This window comes from Lissotriton helveticus, chromosome 8, assembly GCF_964261635.1.
Source record: "Lissotriton helveticus chromosome 8, aLisHel1.1, whole genome shotgun sequence".
Taxonomy (NCBI): domain Eukaryota; kingdom Metazoa; phylum Chordata; class Amphibia; order Caudata; family Salamandridae; genus Lissotriton; species Lissotriton helveticus.
The window spans coordinates 1,702,823,017-1,702,848,590 of NC_136069.1; the positions used below are offsets into that span (position 1 = coordinate 1,702,823,017).

Below are 25,574 nucleotides of genomic sequence, written 5' to 3' on the forward strand. Positions count from 1 at the left end.
CCCTGGAAACACAACTGTTCATACTGTGTTATTCTCTACACAATGCCCTTTTGTTCTGTGCCAGACTTGGCAAGAGGCTAAAAACAGGCAGGTTTTTTCATAATCCCAACCTCTCTCTGTTCACTCCATAAATCCTGTATCTCCTGTCGTGACCCTCCTCTTAGTATGAATGCCCTGTCTAGGAGCATATTCCCAAACCCATGTAGACAACCACTAACAAGTACCTCTACATGTCCTCGTCACTTTATTCATCATCAATTTCTTTATTTCGGTTAAAACAACCATAAAAGAATACAATACAATATTTAAAAACAATCATCATAAACGGGATGTGCCAATTGAAGGAAGTAAAGTTAGTACATACATACGTATATAAAATATTTACTCAGTAAAAGGTTGGCTTTGGAGGGCACACAGTTTGTGCAGACATTAGAGATTCTTACAGGCACAGTATAAATTCATCAATCCTTTGCAACAAATCCAAGCATCCGTGGGCGAGGTAATACATATATAAAAGAATAAATATGATAGATAACTTTTTTTTTAAAAAGCGTAAAAATACCAGGAACTTATTATATTTAAAAAAATGTTAAAACTAATAAGTATTTGAATCATGGCAATCTATAAGATATTACGCATGTTGCAATTAGGGTTAATATATAGAGGGGACTTTAGTAAAAAAGTCCACCTTGTTTGGCATATTTACATTCAATGGATTAAACTTTAAGGCTGATATATGTCATATCAGTACTTGTCCTGATAATACTGTTACATTTTTAAGCCATTTCTTTTCCTAACTATCGCTACAGCAAGAAAAAACGGCTCAGGCTAAATACTATAGTCTGTGACGTGTCGCCCTTAAACACTCTTTCCCCATCTTTGATGTGCCGAAAGCTTAAGAGGTGGCAAATTGGTTTAATCCACTTTTTCCCTGCCTGCAGGTATGCGGGGCATACAAATAGAACAGGGGCCTCATCCTCCCTAACACCCATGTCACACAATTCACACAAGTCAGATTTGGTACTGCCCCCAGGTCCTTTATTACACGCCCACGGTTGATGTTCTAGATTTAAATTGTAGAATTCCATAACGGTACTTTAAATACAATGATTTAGCCACAGGGGGCAGAATTTCATCCATAAAGCATTCGAATTTACTTTCAATTTTAACATCAAAGAATTTATGGGTCAATATTCCTACTTTAGAATGTTGTAATAAACAACTATGGGTATATTTCCAGTACCTTGCCTTCAGCAATTTTTTAGATGAATGGGTAAGGGAGTCAGGATCTGTCCAAAAACTACATAGGCCCAGCTTTAAAAACCAATTTTCGATGTGCACTAACCATGCCTACCGGGTAGTATTCTTTATTTGCATTATTTCCTTTAATGCATCTCTATAGTCCACTCGCTCCTCGGTAGACCACAGGCGAACCCAGTATAGTAGTGGACGTAGGGAGGCATAATCATCCGAAAGGCGTATATTCAAATCCCAAAATAAAGGGATTAAAGGGGTGCAACCTGGAACAGCTAAAAGTTGTCTAAAGAAGCTGTTTTCTTGGACTGAAAAGGCATCTCTTACTACGTGGCCCCACATATAGGGTAGCCGAATGAGCTTTATATTTAAATAGCACAATTGTAGGTGATACTACTCTAACAAGGCTATTCTTATGATTCCTAATTATTGGGGCTTGGTTTTGTGTTAGTATTAGCCTCAATTATTCTATTTGTGGCTTCCAGTTCATTTTAGTATCGAGGGTAATACCCAAATATTTAAAATGTTGCACATGTTCAATCTTTTCATTATTTACAATAAAAGCTTTGTTAAAACCCTTATGAGGACTGATCATCATGACCTTAGTTTTAGAGGAATTCATTTCAAGGTTTTTATCCAGACAATAAGACCGGAATTTGTTCAGCAGGTTCTGTAATCCTTTAGGGTTCTGGGAGATTAAAATCGTGTCGTCCGCGAATAATAGGGCCGGAACGGCTTGACCACACAACTTGGGAGAGTCATGCTCGCAGCCCAAGAGGGTGTCTGAAATGTCATTTACGTAAAGGGAGAAGAGGGTTGGCGCCAAGACACAACCTTGCCTGACGCCTCTCTTTATATCTATTCTGTCTGTTAAATCCCCATTAGGTCCCCACCTCACTCTTGCGTAGTTTCCCTCATGCAACCTGATCAGCTGTTGGAGAATGTCCCCGGGGACACCCTTGTCCCTTAGCAATTTCCATAACTTCCCCTTGGGACCAGATCAAAGGCCGCTCTGAGGTCCACAAAAGCTACATATAAGTGAGAGTTCCTTATATTAATATATTTCCAGATTAGACATAGGAATCTAAAAACTTGATCTACCGTACTAATTCTGGCTCTAAAACCTGCCTGGTATTTTGTTAAAATAGAATTATCCTCGATCCACATATTTAACATGCTTACAAGTTGGCGAGCAAAAATCTTTTGAAGGACATCTATCCAACTGATAGGTCTATAGTGTGATGGGTTAAGTCTGTCTCCCTTATTGAAAATAGTCACAATTTCTGCGCCCCGCCAGGTCTCCGGAATTGGAGCTCCTCTTACGATAACATTACTGAGCAAATTAATGTGCGGAGCCCACAAGTGATTCTCATGTTTCCAGAGATCCCCAGGAATTTTATCTGGGCCTGGAGCTTTGCCCTGTTTGACTGTATTAATGGCTAGTATAGCATCTGTCAAACTGAATGTTAAGGATGTTTCACATGAATTTGATTCTGTGTATTCATGTATCCACTCTTCCTCATCCCCTCCACACGAATACAGTGTAGAAAAGCGTTTGACCCAGATATTTTCCTCAAGAAACCTATCCCTGGATGGGGTCCCTTCTTTAGTGCCTCTAGCGATAAGATTCCAAAACAATGATTGGTCATTCAGTTTGCATGCTTGAAGCAAGTCCGTCCAAACTTTTTCATCTCATTCCTTTTTTGCTAATAAAATGTTTTTTTTGTAATGCGTTCTTTTGTCTCTATCAATATTTGTTTGGTTCCCTTTTACAGCTTTTATTAATTCTGATTTGGCCTGGCGGCAAGCTTTATTATACCACAGTCCTTCCTTCAGACAGTTGTTTCGGCCAAATTGTGCTTTTTTTAGTCCCTTTTGAAAGGATCTCGCTAAGTTGCAGTATCAGATTCCCATGCACTTCTGTTAGGGAGAAATCCTCAGTGTTAATATCAACTAGCGGTGACATAAGTGTTACATAAAGTTCGTACATTTTCTTAATAATGCCAGCATTACCCATCACAGCAGGCCATTTTAAGGACCTGCGATTATTTGACTCTAAAGGGTCATGTGATGAGTTGTAATCTCTAGGGACCATCTCCGTAGGAAGCACGAGTAATGAACTAAGATTGGTCAAAGAGAGAGGCAAGTGGTCACTTTCTATACAGTTATCCACCTTCAGGTCCAGAAGCATTGGCCATAGGCTTAGAGAAACCAATATATAATCTAAATGGCTGGCAGAACAACCTCTTTTGAAGGTAGGTTTACTTGGGCAATCTGATGGGAATCGCCCGTTACAGGAGCGTAGACCATGTTCCATTGTCATTTTTAACAGTTGCAGGGCACCTTTTGTGCAAGCTATTGTATGGCTTGCAGCAATGCTGGGAATATTGTTGGCATTATCTTCTTCCCCACTTTCTTACTTACCACGCGCTGCCTTCCAAGCACTCCTCTCCGGTCCAACTCTGGCTCGCCCGTTGAGTGGAGAGAGGTAGTGCTGACGGGTGTGATCTGGGGCATTTCCGGATCTTTCCGGAGCATTTCCGGTTCAGACCGGAAAGGAGGTTGACGGTCTAGCGGCCTAACCTATTTAATCCAATGCTTGGCGAGACGCGCAGCGGGCGCGCTGACGGCGCGCCAAAGGCAAGCCCGTTTGCGCCCGTCCGCTCCCGTCCCGCCTGTTCGTCACCAGGAGCCAGGACCCCTGGCAGTTTATACCCAGACACCTCACCTACTATCAATACTAGGCGCATTTATACTAGAGACATATTGCTTAGGATTAGACCGACCCCTTTTGGGTTGCCGACCTACTTTGGCTGCATACCAGAAGGGCCTTTTTCATGTAAAATATGCAAGTATCAGGCTACCTCTTCCCCGGAGACTAATGTTACCCCTAAACTTTCTATTGTTGACACTTTTTCCAACATAGGTACTGTCCCTCACACTAATCACCCCCTTGGTTCTACCCTCGACCCATCCAATATTAATATTTGGAACTACCTTCTAACCAATGTAAGGCCCCTCCCCAGGCAAGCCACCAATATATGGGATATTTTAAACGATAAAAACCCTGAAATTGGATTTCTCACAGAGACCTGGATTAAACCTTCTGCTATCCCGGCAATTGCTCTGGCTCTTCCACTTGGCTTCCGCATCCAAAGACTCGATGGGTTGGAACAAGCTGGTGGAGGTGTTGCCATAATCCATAAGGACTCTATATCCGTCACCATCCTTGACCAGCTCTGCACAGACCTATTTGAATGCCTTATTTTCAGGCTTGATCTCCACCCCCAACGTAGTTGGAAAAGGGGCCTTGTATACAGACCCCCGGGCCAGCTATACAACTTTATTAGCCGTCTATTGGAATTAGTATCCCCTCATATAATTGCTACCCGCAATTTCCTACTTCTAGGAGATTTCAACATTCATAGCGAGGATGTCTCCAATCATGAAGCTGTGGTCTGTCTAGAGGACCTGGCCTCTTTAGGTCTCCTTAAAATGAATAATGACCCCACCCATATAGCTGGCCACACCTTAGATCTCATCCTCTCGAACTCCCAGAACACCTTATGTGGGGACACACTTCCTTTGACTTGGTCCTGATTAATTTTCATCTGACGAGTCCTACTACCTCCCCGACTCCCATATCCTACACGGACAGAAGGCATAGACCCTGGCACAAAATCAAGGCCGACCACTTTATGACCCCTTTTCTTATCTGGGACACTGACACTCTTAACTACGATGTAGAACACCAACTATCACATTTTAATACCATCATCACCAACTTTCTTAATGAGGCAGCACCGTTGAAGCCTCTTACCCACTCCCCTAAATCCATTCCTTCTGACTGGTATTCTCCTGCCCTACGTACTGAAAAGAGTAGTTGGTGCTAGAAATTAGAACGTACTTGGCGACTCTCTCACAGAGAACAAGATAAATTGAGTTACGAAACTGCTGTAGCATCCTATCATAAAAATATCAAAAATGCGCGCAAAATCCATATTGCTCATCAATTGGAACAAGGTGGAACTAACTCCAGGATTCTATTTCAAATAGTTAAGTCTTACACCAACCCAAGTGCCTGTGATACTGCGGAATCTCCTACTCAGTCGCTATGCAATAGTGTTGCGTCTTATCTCACTCAAAAAATTGATACCATATATCAGAACATCCTCACTGCCAATACCATCTCCTCCCCTTCCACTATAGGCCCCTCTGACAAACACAACATTCCCACACAACTACACTCCTTTCCCCCTCTCAGCCATATGGAAGTCATATTGCGACTACCAAATCCGGCTCCCCCCTAGACATCATCCCCGCCAAGATTTCGGCCAAATTTGCTGACCAGCTTGCCCCTCCTATTTGCTCTTTTCTTAATAGTTCCCTGAGTTCTGGTTGTCTCCCTCCAGCATGGAAAAACGCACAAGTAATACCCATACGAAAAAACCCTAAGATTCCTACCACTGAACTATCCAACTACTGACCCATATCTCTACTACCCCTGCAGACCAAGCTCATTGAAAAACATATCAAAAAACACTTGTCCGAGTACATGGAAACCTCTCACCATCTAGATTCTTCACAATCTGGTTTTCGGGCCAAACACAGTACCGAATCCGCTCTTATTGAGGTTACTGACAACATCCGTATGGCCTTGGACAAGGGTCAAGCAGCACTTTTGATGCTGCTTGACCTGTCAGCTGCATTTGATACCATTTCCCACCAGATTCTCCAGGATAGGCATTCAAGGGCTGGCCCTGAAGTGGGTTACCGACTTCCTGACTGACAGAACTCAGACTGTTAATCTGGGAACCTATAAATCTACCACTACTAAAGTCACCAAGGGGGTCCCACAGGGCTCCTGCTTGAGCCTGACCCTTTTCAATATTTGTCACCCCTCTGACCAGACTCATGAGATCCTTGGGATTCACCCCCATCTCAAAGGCAGACGACACACAGCTCCTCCTCACATTTGACAAAAATAGACCCGATATTGAATTTATTTTCTCAGAAGGCATGAAAACCATCGCTAGCTGAATGCGGGCTAACTTTTTACAACTCAACGCTGGGAAATCTGAAATCATGCTGTTTGGAGGAGCTGTCACACGCTGGTCACCTACCTGGTGGCCGGAAGAACTTGGTCCTGCCCCTGCCCCTAAAGAAGTAGTCAAGAACCTAGGTGTCAGAATTGATCACAAACTAACTCTTGAGGCACATGCTAATAACACTGCTGGCTCATGCTTCTACATCCTCAGCGGTCTTAGAAGGATTGTTCCCCTTTTACCTTCATCCACCAAGAAAACGTTAATGCAAGCCTTGATACTAAGTAGACTTGACTACTGTAATGCCCTTTTATTTTCAGCGAACGAATCCTCCCTCAACAAACTCCAGGTGGTGCAGAATACTGCCGCCTGTCTTGTTGCTGACGTCCCCTCCAGAACACCCTCTGTACCCCTCCTTAACCAACTCTACTGGCTTCTGGTGAGGAAGAGGGTTAAATTCAAAATAGGCTGCACTATCTATAAAGCCCCTACCCCGTTGGCCGCTGCCACGATTTCACGGCCGTTTTAAAAAACGGGCGGGGCTGCGTCGGCCTTTGAACGTGCGCAGCACCAGCCAGGTAGTGCTCCGAACGTTCAACGGCCGACGGCAGCACTTAACTGGTTAATGGCCAAGGCCCCTCGTATCTTTCGAGCAAACTAGTTTTATACACCCCAGCACGAGCACTTAGATCAAGTTCCGAACAGCGGAGAAAAAGCTTTTTCTTACCTTGCCCCTGTATTCTGGAATAAGTTACCCTTTCATCTGCGCAATTACCAGAATCTGTCTCAGTTCAGAAATCTGCTGAAAACTCACCTTTTCTAATTCCTTTATTTTATTGCTCTCTGCCTTCCTAAGCGCTGAGATACCCTCATGGGTGATTCAGCGCTATACAAACCCATAAACTTCAAACTTCCTTTGTGTGATCTTCCCCCAAATGTTTTGCCGTCACCCCTCCTGTTTTTAGAACTTTGTTTTTGTTGGCACTAGGGCTATGCGCACTTTACCTCTGCTAACCAGTGCTAATGTGCTTGTGCTCCCTTCTTGAAACATGGTAATCTAGGAATACACCTCATTGGCACATTAAATCTACTTATACCTGCCCAGTATATGGTACCACAAGTACCAGGGCCTGTAAATTAAATGCTACTAGTGGGCCTGCACAACTCATTCTGCTTCCCAATAAAGTAGCACTAAAAACATGTCTCAGGTCTGCCATGGCTATTATGACCTGGCAAAATAAACCATTTGCCAGGCCTAAACCTTCCCTTCTCATGCATTTGTCACCCATAGGTAGGCCCTAAACAGTCCAGAGATCAGAGTGCATTGTAGTTAAGCATGGGCGGATTTTGCGGATCCACGATTCACGAATTTGCGGATTCACGGATCGTGGATCCGCAAAATCCGCGGATTTTGCGGATCGGCGGATTTGGGGGCGGGGCTTCCTCGAGTGTGTGGGCGGGGCCAAACAGACGGGGCTTCCATGCGAGCGCACATGCCTCTTGTGTATACAAAAGGTCAGAGACCGATCAGAGCAGCAGATTAAGAGACAGAAGTCCCTGGTCACAGGAACAGCACGGGGATTGCGCTCGTGAAAGTCAAAGATGCAAATGCCTCTGGCCAGCATCACAGCGGATTTTCGATGGTATATTTGGGAAGAAGGCACATCTGCCCAGCCTCCCAACGCTCACGATTTTTTTTGGGCTGATGAATGAGTCACTGCATTTGCGCTTCAACTAGTTCCAGCGACCAAGTGTGTGTTACTATGCAATCGCGCCGAAGTGCGCAGGGGTCCCTTGAGTGAAATGTCCAGCATAGTGGGTAAATGGCGGGAAGACGGTGCACACCTCGAGTGTGTGGGCGGGGCCAAACGGACGGGGCTTCCATGCGAGCGCACATGCCTCTTGTGTGTATAAAAGGTCTGGTATATTTGGGAACAAGGCACACCTGCCCAGCCTCCACAAGGCTCACGATTATTTTTTGGCTGATGAATGAGTCACTGAATTTAAGCTGCAACTAGGGCACATGCGTTATTGATATCTGCAAGTGTTTCCTGTTGAGGTTTATTTTTTGTGCCAGGACCGTCGTGCCAGAATGAACCCTGCCCTTCAGACACCATGTAAATAATTTACGATGGCGCCGGCAAGCTGCCAGCGCCATCCTGCAAAAGTTACTTAATTAGCTTCAACAGGAAGCTCCAACTGATAAAATAAAGCAGGCGCTCGAGCCCCTGCTTTATCTTATCTGTTAGAGCTTCCTGTCGAAGCTAATTAAGTAACCATTTGAGGATGGCGCTGGCAGCTTGCCGGCGCCATCGTAAATTATGCAGGCTTGAACTTTTGACCACAAAATCCGCTCCGATCGCGGATTGCGGATTCTCGGTAAATCCGCGAGAGTTCGCGGATCGCGGATTTACCGAAAATCCGCAAAATCCGCGATCGGAGCGGATTTTGCGCTCATGCTTAATTGTAGTTAAAAAGTGGAAGGTGTTACATTTTACATTTCCACGTAGTGAAAAACTCCTACGTTTGTTTTCCACTACTGTAAGGCCGACTTTTCCCGTAAGATAACATTGGGTTACCTTACAGTATTATCTTTTTGAAAACAAAACTATAAATGCCTACCATGGAGGGGGATGGGGGGTTATTTATATTTTGTGTCTCACCGCAAGGGTTTGCCGGGTGGTGACGGACAGTAAAAAAACAAAATGGCCATATCCCCACCCATACTAATTTCTCCAACAGCACTTAGTCTGTAGGGCCGTCGAAGAACTTTGGCTATGGCGGCGACAGAGTAGTGACCACTGTAGCCATTCCTACGGTCTGCCCAGGGGCATAAAGCAGGCTCCTCCAGCCCATGCTGCACAGGGGGCCAACAACCCTTCAGGTGGCCTCCATTCAGCTCAAGACCGATTAACATCTTTGGGATATGGGAGACTCAGTGGCCCCTCAGTGAGATATGGGAGACTCGGTGGCTCCTCGTCACCTCCTGCAGAGTGCCCATCACTTGTGTAGTGCAGACTATTATCATGGCGGTATAGATACTCTGTTGCAGTTGCAACAGGGTACCAATACCGCCAAGATATAAATCAGGAGGTTAGTTCAGTGGGGAAGCCAGGGTCAGAGTCCAGGTCTCCTGCTGTGACATATATATAACAAACATCTCCAAGAGAGCTCTCTTCATGAACAGACATTTCTCTGCTGCTCCACCTGTTTGTTTCATTTAACAGTGATTGCACATTTTTATTTTTAAATGGAAATGTATTTTTCTTTTTTTGACTGTCTTTTCTCTTCTTTGATTTCCAGAGTGGCGCCGGTGCTGTCTGTTTGCAGGTAAGTCAGACTATTCTTTACTGATGCACCTCACTCCCACCTCCGGTAAGACCCATCAGTCCTTACCAAAATGCCACACTCCCAGCTCTCGGTAAGTCCCACCAGTCCTTAAAGACGCGCCACACTCCCAGCACTCGGTAAGTCACACCAGTCCTTACAGACACGCCACACTCCCTGCTCTTGTTACGTCACACAAGACCTTACCGACGCACCACACTCCCAGCACTCGGTAAGTCACACCATTCCTTACTGACGTGACACATTTCCAGGTCTCAGTAAGTCACACCAGTCCTTACTGACGTGGCACACTCCCACCTCCTCCTGCGATTTCCAAAGACTTCAAACAAGTGGAGCATAGGCTATTTGGTCTCTCATTCACAGGTGTAGCCACAGGATATCTCGGAGCTCACTCACAGGTGTATCCACAGGATGTCTGGGAGCTCACTTGCAGGTGTATCCACAGAATGTCTGGGAGCTCACTCGTAGGTGTATCCACAGGATGTCTGGGAGTTCACTCACAGGTGTATCCACAGGATGTCTGGGAGTTCACTCACAGGTGTATCCACAGGATGTCTGGGAGTTCACTCACAGGTGTATCCACAGGATGGCTGGGAGCTCACTCGCAGGTGTATCCACAGGATGTCTGGGAGCTCACTCACAGGTGTATCCACAGGATGTCTGGGCGCTCACTCGCAGGTGTATCCACAGGATGTCTGGGAGCTCACTCACATGTGTATCCACAGGATGTCTGGGAGTTCACTCGCAGGTGTATCCACAGGATGTCTGGGAGCTCACTCGCAGGTGTATCCACAGGATGTCTGGGAGCTCACTCGCAGGTGTATCCACAGGATGTCTGGGAGCTCACTCGCCGGTGTATTCACAGGATGTCTGGGAGCTCACACGCAGGTGTATCCAAAGGATGTCTGGGAGCTCACTCCCAGGTGTATCCACAGGATGTCTGGGAGCTCACTCCCAGGTGTATCCACAGGATGTCTGGGAGTTCACTCACATGTGTATCACCAGGATGTCTGGGAGTTCACTCACAGGTGTATCCACAGGATGTCTGGGAGTTCACTCGCAGGTGTATCCACAGGATGTCTGGGAGTTCACTCGCAGGTGTATCCACAGGATGTCTGGGAGTTCACTCACAGGTGTATCCACAGGATGTCTGGGAGTTCACTCGCAGGTGTATCCAAAGGATGTCTGGGAGTTCACTCGCAGGTGTATCCAAAGGATGTCTGGGAGTTCACTCGCAGGTATATCCACAGGGTATTTGGTGTCTCACTCACAGGTGTATCCACAGGATGTCTGGGAGTTCACTCACAAGTGTATCCATAGGGTGTTTGGTGTATCACTCACAGATGTATCTACTGGGTGTTTGGTGTCTCACTCACAGGTGAGCCTCTCAGCAGATACTCTCAGATCTGCTGCTTAAAACTTAATGAAGCAAGACATTGCCATACTGAGAAGTGGAGTGTAAAGTTCTAAGGCCTATCCTCTGAACACTACACCAGCTGAAACTACAGCCTTGTGGATTACTTTGCTGCAAAAGAACTAAAGAGTGGACTCCCTGCACGCTACAGATTAACAGACCTCACCTGGACCATCACCACCAAAGACCTTCAACTGGAGAACACCAGTGGATTTGTTAGTTTTTTTGTCCAAGTTGATTGTGGGAACTCAAGTCCTCCACTTTCAAGGACCATCTTGGAGCTTCCAGACCCTTGGAGTGAATTTGAGACACTTTGTAACCCCTTGAGGAACTTCAGGAAGACGTTTGGAGAACTGTAGAGCAACTTTGGAAAAAAAAACTCCATAGAAGGACCGACTCAACCTGGCCAGCCAAGCCGCCTGCCTTCAACCGCGAGCTGGCCAAGCAATCCAGGTTCATCCCACTGAAAGCTCCATAGGTCCAACTTCAAGAGTTTGACCAGGAGTAGAAGAAATCCAAGGCCAACGAACCCTCACCGAATCCGCCCTGGTGAAGAGCATTGAGGGACCCACGAGAAAAAGCTCCGTAATAGTTTCTAAGTCTGAACGAAGAAAAGGTGACCCGGAGCAACTGCCAAAGGCAAGCCGCCTACTTTCAACCACGTGTCGGCCTAGATCCTGGATTTACGACGCTGGAACGCTCCAGAGGTCAGACTTCTGTAAGTTTGACCGGGACCTCATCGCAAGGCTATCCGGCAAACCCTCACGGAATTCGGACTGGCTGAAAACCCCGAGGATACCCTTGAAGAAAAGCACCAGAAAAGTTTCTTAGTCCTAAAGTAAAAACTGTGACCGGGACCTACCGCGAGTGTTAGCTGTTCAGGGCTCCATCGCGTTCGGCCTGAAACTTTGACTTTGAGCCGGTCTATCGCGACCAGATATCGCAATAAGTCACTATATGTTTCCAAGTGCTATATATTGCTAAATCTTTGAAAAGTATATCTCTCGTTCCCTAAATTAGAGTTTTTGTCATTTTGGTGTCATTTTAAAGATAAAAATACTGCCTATTTTTATCAATTGGTGTTGGATTTTTATTATGTGATGTGTCCTATTTATTTACTGAACTGGTGTTTTAAAATGCTTTATATACCTGTCTTTGAAGTTAAGCCTTTCTACTCACAACCACGTTACCAAGGGTTGAGCATAGGAATAAGTGTCTAAGACCCATGCTGAGTCCTATCATGTGTTAGTGGCCTTATTACCAGTGGCCGGCTCAATTTGCCCCTACCAGTAATCCACTTTCCAACATTTGGTGCTCAGCGGTGTGGATGAGGACTTGTGTTTAAAAGTACACCTTTCAGTAAAGTGAATTAAGATTATAAAATTCCTCTAAATTGCCTTAGAACACAACTTTTGAGTTTGATTTTTGGAATTTGGGCTAAACTGTTTTTAATCCATTGTCTAGGTTTTTCCAAATTGTTCTAAGTTTGTTGTGCCTAGCTGTTGTGACCCAAAGCTAGGGAACCATGGAGCTGGACCTGGCTAAACTGTCCCAGTTCAGGATGGCTGATCTTAGGGTACAGTGTAGGCTTAGGGGGCTGCCTGCTTCCAACAAGATTAGGAAGGCAGGGTTACTTAAGTCCCTACATGCTTGGGCTGGGGTAGCTGAGGAGATTCGAGGGGGGATGGAGGGTGTCCCAACGCCCCCAAACCTCACCCAAGAGGAGGGTGAGGATGGTGCCTCTTCCATTATCTCTCATGTTAGTCCTGTAAATCCAGATGGTAGGAATGGGGAAGGGTCCCTTACTCAGGAACCACCACTGTTCCTTGCGGAGAGACAGCTTGAGGCTCAATTAGCGTCGATTTCCTTGGGGAAAGAGAAATTGGAATTGGCTAAGAAGAAATGGGAGAGAGAGGATGCGTTCAAAAGAAATGGTGGCAGTGAAAACTATGAAGATTTTGAGATGTCCAGGGTTGGTGCATTTGATCCTAAACTTCCCAAGGGTTTAGTGCCCAAGTACACAGAGCTGGATGACACATATACAGGTGGATAGCAGCTTTTGAGAAGGCCCTTAGAATGATTAGGGCCCACTCTAGGTATTGGAGTGCACTCCTGTGGGAGTTGATTCCAGGAGCTGAAAGGGATAAGCTCATGACCCTGAAGGGAGAGGATGCAGAATCATATCAGCAGAGGAAGGCATGCTTAGTCAAGAGATTTGGTCTGACTCCAGAGCAGTACAGGGGGGAGTTTTGAGGCACCCAGATATTGAGTTCAAATTCTTGGGAAGACTTTGTGGACATTTCATTGAAGGCACTGGAAGGCTGGATTGTTGGGAACAAAGTTGACACATATGAAGGATAAGTATGGGCGAATTTTGCGGATCTGCGGTCCGCGAATTTGCGCCAAATCACAAAAAAGTCTGCGAAAGCGCGGATTTTTTTGCAATTTCCATCTACTCAACTGGAGTACTTTCTACTGACTAATCAGTAAGTGCTACCTTGTTGGTTAAATGTATAGTGCTTTTCCTACACTGCAGCTGCGTAAAGGGCCAGAAGATTTGTCTCCACTGACCATGTGTGCCTGTAACTTTGCCACCGCGCCAAAAGGCGCCGAGGTCCCTTGAGTGAGCTGTCCATCATAGTTGGGAAAGGGCGGGAAGACGTTTGATACCGCTAGTGTGTGGTGTGGGGCTTCTATGCGTGTTCACATGCCTCTTGTGTATAAAGGGTCAGAGAGCGAGCAGGGCAGCAGGTGAGGAGAAAGCAGCCTCCTGGTCACAGGAACTACACGGGTGTTGCACTCGAGAAACTCAGGGATTCAGAGAGCTCCCTCGAGTATTACTGCTAATTTTCGACCGCAGATATTGGGTTAAAGCACTCTTGCCCAGCCTCGACCATGCTCACTAATGTTTTGGGCTGATTAAAACGTTACTGCATTTGAGCTTCAACTCCGGCACCTGCTTTATTCATATCTGTAAGTGCTTCCTGTTGAGGTTTAATTTTTGGCCCACAGGAAGCACTTACAGAGGTAAGGCAGGTGCCCGAGTTGAAGCTAACTTTGTAACCATTTTAGAATGGCGCCAGCAAGCACTCTGGCAGCTTGCCGGCGCCATTCTAAAATTGTTAGAAAGTTAGCTTCACCTCGAGCACCTGCCTTAACTGTGCTTCCTGTGGGCCAAAAAAAAAATCCGCCTGCTCGCAAATTTGCGAATTTTTGGGCAATTTCCTGAGATTCGCGGATTGCGAAATTGCTGAAAATTCTCAAATTTCACGAGCGGAGCGGATTTTGCGCTCATACTTAATGAAGGATTGTATCATTTGATTTTGAAAGAACATGTTTTGACTCATTGTGCAGAAGAGAACTTACGCCAGTATCTAGTGGACTCTAAGATGCTAGACCCCAGAGAGCTGGGGGAAGCAGCTGATGAGTGGATGGGAACCCTTGTTTCCATTTAGCACCAGGGGAGTGACTAGAAGAAAGGGGACAGGTCCCTTCCCAAGGGAAAGCCCAAGGGAGGGAAGGTCAAAATCAGGAGTCCTCCAAAGACCCACAAAAACCTGCACCAGGAGGGGGGCCCAAGCCAACCCAAATTCAAAGGGAGGGGGTTTCGGGGAAAGAATGGTAGGTTCTTCGACCCCTCAAAAGTGGGTACATGCTTTGTAACCAACCAGGGCACAAACAGGGAGATGCTGTCTGTGCCAAGAAGCTTCCCCCTAAGGGGTCATCTACAGGGATTGCCAGTGTCAGTGTAGGGGTGGAGAGTGGTGCCCCAGAGAGGGGTAGTCAGGTGGTGGAAGCAACGTTAGTGTCCCTGGATGGGGTGAATATTGCAACCCTGGCTGCCTTACCTCCAAACATGGACAAGTACAGGCAGAGGCCTAAAGTGAATGGGACCGAGGTTGAGGGTATCAGAGACACTGGGGTTAGTGTAACTATGGTCCTGTATGAGCTGGTGCCTTCAGAGAGGTTGTTACCTGCTGAGTATCACTAGGTGACTTATGCAGACAGCACTACCAAACTCCATCCCATGGCTGTGTTGGATTTGGAATGGGGAGGTGTGACAGGCCCTATAAAGGCAGCTGTGTCAAAGCTGCTCCCAGTCCAGTGTTTACTGGGCAATGATCTTGAAGCCTCTGTGTGGTCAGAGGTGGAGAGAGGACTCCATATGAAAATATTGGAGCTCTCTGAGTGGGTATGTGCTGTGACTAGGTCCCAGACTCGCCAGAAGGGAGAGGCTGAACACTTGGACCCTGGAACAAAGGGCCAAACATACAAAGACAAGGGCACTGGGCCTGGTGAGCCAGCCCAGGGAACTCCAGAGGTGCATGAAGAATCTAACCCTGATGGGGAGGATCTGGCCCCTGAGCTGTCAGATTTGGCAGAACTGACAGGAGCAGGTGGACCCTCGAGAGAGTAGTTCAGTAAGAGACAACATGACTGTCCCCCCCCCTTGAGAGCTTGAGGCGGATTGCTTCTAAGCAAGAGGAGGGGGATGACAGTGGGTTTCACAAATTCTACTGGGAAGACGGATAGCTTTATACTGAGGCCAGAAACCTAAAGGACGGGGCCACCAGGAGGTTAGTGGTGCCCCAGAAGCACAGAGAGTTCTTCCTGACTTTGGGTTATGATTTCGCCTTGGTAGGACATAACGGACAGACAAAGACATGGAACCGGTTGGTGAACCATTTCTACTGGCCTCATATGTCTCCAAAAGTAAAGGAGTTTTGCAGCATTGTGTCACCTCTCAGGCCAGTAGCAAGGCAGGGGGCAAGACAAAGGCTCCCCTAATACCACTGCCAGTGGTTGGGGTTCCTTTTGAAAGGGTGGGGATGGACATTGTTGGTCCCATGGACCCACCTACTGCATCAGGGAATAGGTATATCCTAGTGGTAGTGGAGCATGCCACCAGGTACCCTGAAGCAATCCCTCTTAGAACCTTTGATGCTCCTGCGGTGGCTAGAGCACTGCTTGGTGTGTTCACCAGGGTGGGTTTTCCAAAAGAGGTGGTATCAGATAGGGGCACGATTTTCCTGTCCAGCTATCTGATTGCTATGTGGGATGCGTGTGGTGTCAACTACAAGTTCACCACCCCCTATCACCCACAAGCAAATGGTCTTGTTGAGAGATTCAACAAAACCCTGAAGGGCATGATAAATGGGTTGTCAGAGAAACTCCGGAGGAGATGGGATGTTCTCCTCCCATGCTTACTCTTTACCTCCAGGGAGGTGCCACAGAAAGGGGTTGGTTTCCCATTGAGTTGTTGTCTGGGCCCTCCATGACAAGTGGAGTGGGCCCTATCCAATCTTAGAAAAGAAGGGTGAGGTTACCTATTTGGTTGACCTTGGCACCCCCAGGAACCCTCATAGGTTCCTGCATGTGAATAGATTGAAACCCCACCATGACAGGGCAGACATGACCATGTTACTGGTCACTGATGAGGGTGTGGAGGAGGAAGCTGAGCCTGTGCCTGACTTCCTCTCCACTAATGTGCAAGATGGGTCAGTGGAGGGAGTTGTGATCTGTCCCAAGTTGACAGACCAGCAACACGGATACTGTCAGCAAGTGCTGGAGCGGTTTGCTGGCCTGTTCTCTTTGACCCCAGGCATCACTGAGTGGTGTGTGCACCACATTTACAGTGGTGACAGCCTACCTGTCAAACATAAACTGTACAGGTTGTCTGACCATGTCAGAGCCAGCATTAACACTGAGGTTGCTAAGATGCTGGAATTGGGGGTAATTGAACCGTCTGAGAATCCACGGGCCAGTCCAGTGGTGCTGGTACCCAAACCTAGTCCTCAAGGAGGACCCAAGGAGTTAAGGTTCTCTGTGGACTACAGAGGATTGAATGCAGTAGCAAAGACTGACACTCCATGCCTAGCACTGATGAGCTCATTGATAGGTTAGGGGCTGCTAAGTACCTCAGTACTTTTGATTTGACTTCAGGTTACTGGCAGATTGTACTCACTGATGGAGCAAAGGAGAGGTCAGCATTTTCCACACCAGATGGACATTATCAGTTCAAAGTAATGCCCTTTAGCTTAAAGAATGCACCTGCCACCTTCCAAAGGTTGGCGAACTTACCTGGATGATATAGCTGTATACAATTCTACCTGGGGGAATCACTTAAGCCACCTAAGGGACGTGCTTCAGGCCATGCAGCAGGCAGGCCTGACTAATAAGGCAAGCAAGTGCCAAATAGTGCAGAGTTCTATGGTGTACCTGGGCCACCTGGTAGGTGTGGCCATGTACAGCCTCTCCAAGCTAAAATCCAAACTATTTTGGATTGGACAGCTCCTGTTACCCAGACGAAGGTCAGGGCATTCCTTGGACTCGCAGTGTACTATAGAAGGTTTGTTTAAAATTATGGGACCCCTAACAGAAATCACTTTTAAAAAGAGGCCCAAGAAGGTGGATTGGACCCCAGAGTGTCAGAAGGCTGTTGACACTCTGAAAGCTGGTATGTGTTCAGCACCAGTGCGGCTGGCCCCTGACTACACAAAAGAGTTTGTGGTTCAGACAGATGCTTCAGAGCAAGAGTTGGGGTAGTATTGTCACGGCTAAATGAAGAGGGTTTTGATTAGCCAGTTGCCTTTATTAGCAGGAGGCTTCTTCCCAGAGAGCAGAGGTGGAGTGCCACGGAGAGAGAGGCTTCTGCTTTGGTTTGGTCCCTGAAAAAGTTGAGACCATATTTATTTGGGACTCACTTTCATGTTCAAACTGACCACAGGCCTCTCAGATGGCTCATGCCGATGAGAGGCGAGAATCCCACGCTGTTAAGGTGGCCCATTTCCCTACAGGCGATGGACTTTACAGTGGAACACAGACCTGGGGTTGCCGATGCAAATGCGGATAGACTTTCCAGGTTTTTCCACTTAGCTGATGAGGACTACCAGTGTATAGGTTAGTAACCCATCACCTTTCATTGGGGGGGCGGGTGGCTATGTTGCAAAGTCATCCTGTGCCCTAGACACTCCCAAACTTTTTGCTGAATGGTACTGCTGGTAACTGACTCTGACTGACCCTGGGCTCTGCCTAACCAGGCCAAGGGCCAGTGCTATGCTGAAAGAGACACATTTAGAATACAGTGCAAACACCTTCATACACTAGGGTACACTAAGGGTTGGGAACCTCTGTGGTTGGAATGACCTACGCTATCAGACCCTATTAAATATTAGGGGAGGGGGATTAAAACTACCTAGAAAACCCTAGCTCACAATAGGGCATGGCCGTTTGGAGGCCAGTAGCTTTTCTGCAATTGCATGTGTGCACTGCTGAAGCCAGAGGTCAGGTTTAAAAGTAGACCTGGGTGGCAGGACTGCTTTTAAAAATACATTGTGCTCAAACTCTGCTTTGGGGCACGTAAAAATGGATAACCTACAATGTTTTGGCATATTAGGAACCCCAGGGTCTCCCCTAGGTGGTGTCCAAGGGGTTGGGGGTCAGGTATTTATAAGGTAGACCCTTATAACATGAGTTTTATATGTCCTGGGTTAAGTGAAATTTCACATTTCACTTCCCACATTGTGGTAACGTGCTGCCAAATTCAACTTTGATGCTAGGAGTCCTGTGGAGGGAGGATCTGTAATATTTCTACAGATTAAGAACCCCTTAAGTCTCCACTAGTTGTCCAATGGGGTAGGGATCCTGTAGATATAAGCAAAGTACTTATAAAATGTTTTTGTACGTCCTGGTGCTGGAAAAAATGCCCAAGTCATATTTCCCATTGCAAATCACTTGCTACATATTTTAACATCGTAGGAAGTTATTAACTAATAACTCTTGATAGAAGAGGGCTAGAAGAACCATTCAAAGACGTCCTCGAATGGTATTAATAAACTCAATATATGGTTTAATTTCTCCTAAAGTGTACCTACAAGAAGTTATAAGACTTTTTTTGTTTGTAAGTCCAGATTCAGTCTTCCAGTGATCTGTCCTGATTGGTCAGAGTTAAGTGGATTAGCCAGGCTGCCTTGAAGAGGTGATAAAGAGCCTCTGGGGTTAACCAGCTCTGCTGGGAGGGCAGTGTGCTGCTACAAAGAAATGCCAGAGCAGGGGGAGGAGTTGTAAACCATAGTCTTCCAAGGAAAGAGGAGGCCTTAGTGTCATTTGCAACTCTAAACTTTTCACCTCAGCCAGAGCTGGGATTATGGAAGGAATGCGCAGATGCAAGGGGGAGAGTTTATGAAAATTAGCCATCCTAGGGGTGTGTTTAGCCAGCTCTTACCTCCCTGCTGGAAAATCAGCCATTATGAATTTTGAGGATTTGGTGCACTCTGGGACAAAATAATGCCTCACTGTATAGGATGTGGTCATGTTCTTGGGGAGTTGCCCTGCTCCCATTGGTCAGCAGTGACCTCCCGCTTGACCCAGAGACCTTGGAATAAGTATCTGCTGCTTGAAACTTAAGGAAGCAAGACGTTGCTATGCTGAGAAGTTGGGGTGCAAAGTTCTAATTCCTGTCCCCTGAAGACTGCACCAGCTGAAACTACAGCCCTGTGGATTACCTTGCTGCAAAAGAACTAAAGAGTGGACTCCCTGCACGCTACAGATTAACAGAGCTCACCTGGACCATTACCACCAAAGATCCTCAACCTGGAGAACACCAGTGGATTTGAAAGTTTTTTGTCCAAGTGCATTGCGGGAACTAAAGTCCAACTCTCAAGGACCATCTTTGAGCTTCCAGACCCTTGGAGTGAGTTTTAAATACTTTGGAACCCCTTGAGGAACTTCAGGAAGAAGTTCAAGAAGTTTGGAAAACTTTAGAGCAACTTTGAAAAAAAGTTCCATAGAGGGACCGACTCAAGCTGGCCAGCCAAGCCGCCTGCCTTCAACCAAGCCATCCAGGTTTGTGCCGCTAAAAGCTCCGTAGGTCCAACTTCCAGAGTTTGATCGGCAGTAGAAGAAATCCAAGGCTGGGGAACCCTCACCGAATCGGGCCTGGTGAAGGGCATCGAGGGACCCCGTGAGAAAAAGTTCTGTAAAAGTTTCTAAGTCCGAACGAAAAAAAGGTGACCGGGAGCAACCACGGCAGCCAAGCTGCCTGCCTTCAACCGCGTGTCTGCCTGGATACTAGGTTTGCCCCACCAGGATGCTCCGGAGGTCAGACTTCCATAAGTTTGATGCTACCTCATCGCAAGGCTATCCGGTGAACCCTCACTGAATACAGACTAGCTGAGAGCTTCGAGGGACCGCGGCAAGAAAAGCTCTAGGATAGTTTCAAAGTCCGATGGTAAAAACTGTGACCGGGACCTACTGCAAGTGGTAGCCGCTCAGGGCTCCATTGCGGTTGGCCTGAAACTTTGACTTTGAGCTGGTCTATCGCAACCAGATATTGCAATAAGGCGCTATATGTTTCTAAGTGCTATATAATGCTAAATCTTTGAAAATTCTTATCTCTGGTTCCCTACATTGGATTTTTGTTGTTTTGGTGTCATTTTAAGGATACAAATGTTTCCTATTTTTATATTGGTGTTGGATTTGTATTATGTGATGTGTCTTAATTATTTTCTGAATTAGTGTTTTTAAATGCTTTACATACCTGTCTTTGAAGTTAAGCCTGTCTGCTCGGAAACACGTTACCAAGGGTTGAGCATGGAATAATTGTCTAAGACCTATGCCGAGTCCTGTCATGTGTTAGTGACCTTATTGCCAGTGGCAGACCCACATTTGCCCCTACCAATAACCCACTTTCCAACAGGCACTCAGGGCAGGAAAATACTTAGTATATCTCCTGCATGCCTGCACACCATGTAGGGAACATTCCCATAATGACGGAAAACATCAGATGGCACATTCCATAAATTAGGGCATCTCCGATCAGGATCGTCTGATCTCACGCCACTAGCTGAACCACAAGCTTTTTATACTGTTATAAAGTGTGTGGACAATACAAAACAATGAATGTGTGAACAGAAATTGCTAGTTTTCAAAGATGTTCATGAGAGTTAGATGTGAGAATTGTACCCGCCTAAGACAATGTGAATTAGTTTTCCTAAAATGTGCTGTACACTATATTGCTAAAAGAAAACATCTATAATAGTATAAAGAATTCTACAAACATATAAAATATCCTCAACCTGAAAACATTCATAACATAAATGACTAATACAAAAAAAATTATACACCGCCAAGATGCAGAAGCTAAAAATAACCGGTCTTATCGCATTCAAAACAAAAGCCTGAACAAGCCTGTGGTCTTTGAGTGAAGCAGATTGCAAAAAGTTTCCTTTAGTTCTGCCTGAATTATTATTCAGAGACAGGGATTGTTGCTTCAGGTTCTCAGTATCGGTGAAGTTCGGTTTACTTGATCTCATAACTTGTTACTAATTTCTCATACCCATTTACAAGTATTTCCCAGAATTACCTCCAAACACTTCCAAATCCATGAACACCTCTTTCCTTTCTAACTTCACCTTCTTTGTGTAGCAGAATGGAAACTTCTGCCATGAAATCCTTTCTTTCAATTAATATTTGGTCCTCAAGGTGGATGTACAGACCTACTGAACATGCACAAGACCATATTTGGACCTTCAAGTTAATAGTGTGTTTATGAGGTTTTTTGAGCTTATTATCCATTTTTTGCGAGAGTGAGTTAGTCGTTGCTGCCAGGGGTGATGGTTTGAAGAGTTTTGATGTCCCTCGTGTGTGTGGGTGACAGATGGCGTGAAGGTTTACTGCTCCTCTGATGGTGTCTTTCCTCTCTGCTGTAGATGATGTGGTGATTGATAGTGTGAATTTTGCTGCTCCTCTGATGGTGTCACTTTTCCTCTCTGCTGAAGATGGTGTGATGTTGGGTGATTGATGGTGTGAAGGTGTGCTGCTCCTCTGATGGTGTCTCATTTCCTCTCTTCTGTAGATGGTGTGGTGCTGTGGGATTGATGGTGTAAAGGTTTCCTGCTCCTCTGATGGTCTCTTATCCTCTCTCCTCTAGATGGTGTGGTGCTGGGGGATTGATGGTGTGAAGGTTTTCTGCTCCTCTGATGGTCTCCTATCCTCTCTGCTCTAGATGGTGTGGTGCTGGGTGATTGATGGTGTGAAGGTTTGCTGCTTCCCTGACGGTGTCTCTTTTCCTCTCTTATGTAGATGGTGTGGTGCTGGGTAATTGATGGTGTGAAGGTGTGCTGCTCCTCTGATGGTGTCCCATTTCCTCTTTGCTGTAGAAGGTGTGATGTTGGGTGATTGATGGTGTGAAGGTTTTCTGCTCCTCTGGTGGTCTCTTATCCTCTCTGCTCTAGATGGTGTGGTGCTGGATGATTGATGGTGTGAAGGTTTGCTGCTTCCCTGATGGTGTCTCTTTTCCTCTCTGCTGTAGATGGTGTGATGCTGGGTGATTGATGGTGTGAAGGTGTACTGCTCCTCTCATGGTGTCTCATTTCCTCGTTGCTGTAGATGGTGTGATGCTGGGGGATTGATGGTGTGAAGGTTTCCTGCTCCTCTGATGGTGTCTCATTTCCTCTCTGCTCTAGATGTTGTGATGCTGGGGCATTGATTGTGTGTAGGTTTTCTGCTTCCCGGATGGTGTCTCTTTTCCGCTTTGATGTAGATGATGTGGTGTTTGGGGATTGATGGTGCGACGCTTTGCTGCACCTCTGATGGTGTGTCTTTTTCTCTCTGCTGTAGATGATGTGGTGATTGATGGTATGACATTTCGCTACTTCCTTGATGGTGTCTGTTTTCCTCTCTCCTGTAGATGGTTTGATATTGGGTGATTGATGGTGTGAAGGTTTGCTGCTCCTCTGATGGTGTCTCATTTCCTCTCTGCTGTAGATGGTGTGATGCTGGGGGATTGATGGTGTGAAGGTTTGCTGCTCCTCTGATGGTGTCTCATTTCCTCTCTGCTGTAGATGGTGTGATGCTGGGGGATTGATGGTGTGAAGGTTTCCTGCTCCTCTGATGGTCTCTTATCCTCTCTGCTCTAGATGGTGTGATGCTGGGGCATTGATTGTGTGTAGGTTTTCTGCTTCCCGGATGGTGTCTCTTTTCCGCTTTGATGTAGATGATGTGGTGTTTGGGGATTGATGGTGCGACGCTTTGCTGCACCTCTGATGGTGTGTCTTTTTCTCTCTGCTGTAGATGATGTGGTGATTGATGGTATGACATTTCGATACTTCCTTGATGGTGTCTGTTTTCCTCTCTCCTGTAGATGGTTTGATGTTGGGTGATTGATGGTGTGAAGGTTTGCTGCTCCTCTGATGGTGTCTCCTTTCCTCTCTGCTGTAGATGGTGTGGTGCTGGACCCCGACTCTGCCCATCCTAACCTCAGCCTCTCAGAGGATCGCAGGAGTGTTATAATGGGGAGCGCCGCCTTGGGACTGCCGGATTCTCCAGAGCGCTTCGATGCCCCCTGTGTCCTGGGATTCCCAAGACTAACCTCAGGGATTCACTACTGGGAGGTTGAGGTGGGAGAGATGAGGGAGTGGATACTGGGAGTGTGTTATGAATCTGTGAGGAGGAAAGGGGTCTTTGAACCATCTCCTGAAAACGGGGTGTGGGCGGTTGGCCTGTGGGATGGGTACCGGGCACTCACCACTGCTTACCCTGGCACTCCTCTGAGTCCACGACAACGCCCGCGGGTTGTGGGAGTTTTTCTGAACTTTGAGGCTGGAAGTCTCACATTTTACAACGTGGGCGATAGATGCCAGCTTGTTACTTTCCCTCCTACCTCCTTCAGCCAGCCTCTTCGGCCTTATTTCTGCACGTGGGACACGGTCACTCCTCTGCGGGTCCACATGATTGAGAAATGAGTTCATAGCATCCGTTCACTCTCCTGCCTCTTTGTCCTTTGCAACAGTGTGCATTAATTGGCTTTAATGCTGCATTACCGCCTGCCACTGCAGAGCCTGAGCCCTACAAACATATCATGGCCAACACATTGTTTCTCAGAGGACTGGCCACCTTGGACACTCCCTTTGTAAAACTTAATAAATTGAATGCATTTTACCATTTGTTATGTAAATAACCTAAACCATTAACTTACTCTCTTCAGACAATGTATAGCCCTGTGGTGGATTTGCTAGCTGATGTGGGGTGGTGTAAACCATTAAGAGTTGATGTGACCTCGTGTAATAAGCAGTTTATTTTTCTGTGGTCTCAGCGGTGTCATCAGGGGGTGTCTGTCCTGTGGCACCACTGCTCCTATCCGGGGCCACTGAGGGCCGATTATTTGGGGCACATTGATAAGCCAACAAGCATGGATTTTGCATGGAGCATGTACTCCGAGACATGCAGCATAGGTTCACGTGTGCACACAGAGCATGTACACTGAGACATGCAGCATAGGTTCATGCATGCACACAGAGCATGTACACTGGCGTGCACACAGAACATGTACACAGACATGCAGCATAGGTTCACGCATGCACACAGAGCATGTACACTGTGACATACAATTTAGGTTCAAGCTTGCACACAGAACAGTTATGCTCAGACATGCAACATAGGTTCACACATGCGCAAAGCGCATGTACGCTGAGACATGCAACGTATGTTCACACGTGCACACAGAGCATGTATGCCAAGACATGCATCATAGGTTCAAGCGTGTGCACAGTACATTTATACTGAGACATGCAACATAGGTTCACTCGTGCAGACAGAGCATGTACACTGAGACATGCAACAGAGGTTCACTTGTGCATAGAGCATGTACGGGGAAACGTGCAGCATAGGTTCACACATGCAGGCTGAGCATGTACGGTGAAAGATTCAGCATAGGTTCACACATGCAGGCTGAGCATGTACGCTGACATATGCGGTGTAGGTTCACGTGTGCACACCAAGCATGCACCCTGAGGCATGCAGTGTAGGTTCACGCATGCACACAGAGCATGCATGCTGAGACATGCGGCATGGGTTCACGTGTCCACACAGAGCATGCACGCTTAGACATGCAGCATAGGTTCACACGTGCACACAAAGCATGCACGCTGAAGCGAATAGTGTAGGTTGAAGCGTGCACACAGAGCATGCACGCTGAGACATGCGGCATAGGTTCATTTGTCCACACAGAGCATGCATGCTGTAACATGCAGCGTAGATCCCCACGTGCACATACAGCATGCACGCTAGGACATGTTGTGTAGGTTTACACATGCACACAGACCATGTGTGCTTTTACACAGATCAGCACACCTGCAGAGACCCATTTTAATGTAGTTCCACATGCATACGTATAGGGAGCACATGATCATGTTCATTATCAGAGTCCAGTTTGATGGGTAGAAGTGGGTACAGCATGTTGTGCAAGATAGAGATGGGAATGAAGTGCTATCCGGGGCTCCCGGCTACAACTCGGTGTGCACCAGGTGAGCTCGATGTGCACCAGGCGAGCTCGGTGTGCACCAGGCATGCTCGGTGTGCACCAGGCGAGCTCGGTGTGCACCAGGCGAGCTCGGTGTGCACCAGGCGAGCTCGGTGTGCACCAGGCGAGCTCGGTGTGCTCCAGGCGAGCTCGGTGTGCTCCAGGCGAGCTCGGTGTGCACCAGACGAGCTCTGTGTGCACCAGACGAGCTCGG

General features: G+C 46.7%; 1 protein-coding gene across 1 annotated transcript in view; it reads left to right on the top strand.

Annotated features, from left to right (window-relative positions):
- The window catches only part of LOC144774138 (E3 ubiquitin-protein ligase TRIM39-like), an 87,652-nt gene extending 63,664 nt beyond the window's left edge, over positions 1–23,988 (top strand). Inside the window, exons 7-8 of the mRNA XM_078659158.1 lie at positions 9,603–9,629; positions 23,281–23,988. Of these exons, the coding sequence (XP_078515284.1) occupies positions 9,603–9,629; positions 23,281–23,804 (551 nt within the window). The 3' untranslated portion in view covers positions 23,805–23,988. The remainder of the gene's footprint in view (positions 1–9,602; positions 9,630–23,280) is intronic.
- The last annotated feature ends 1,586 nt before the right edge of the window (positions 23,989–25,574 follow it).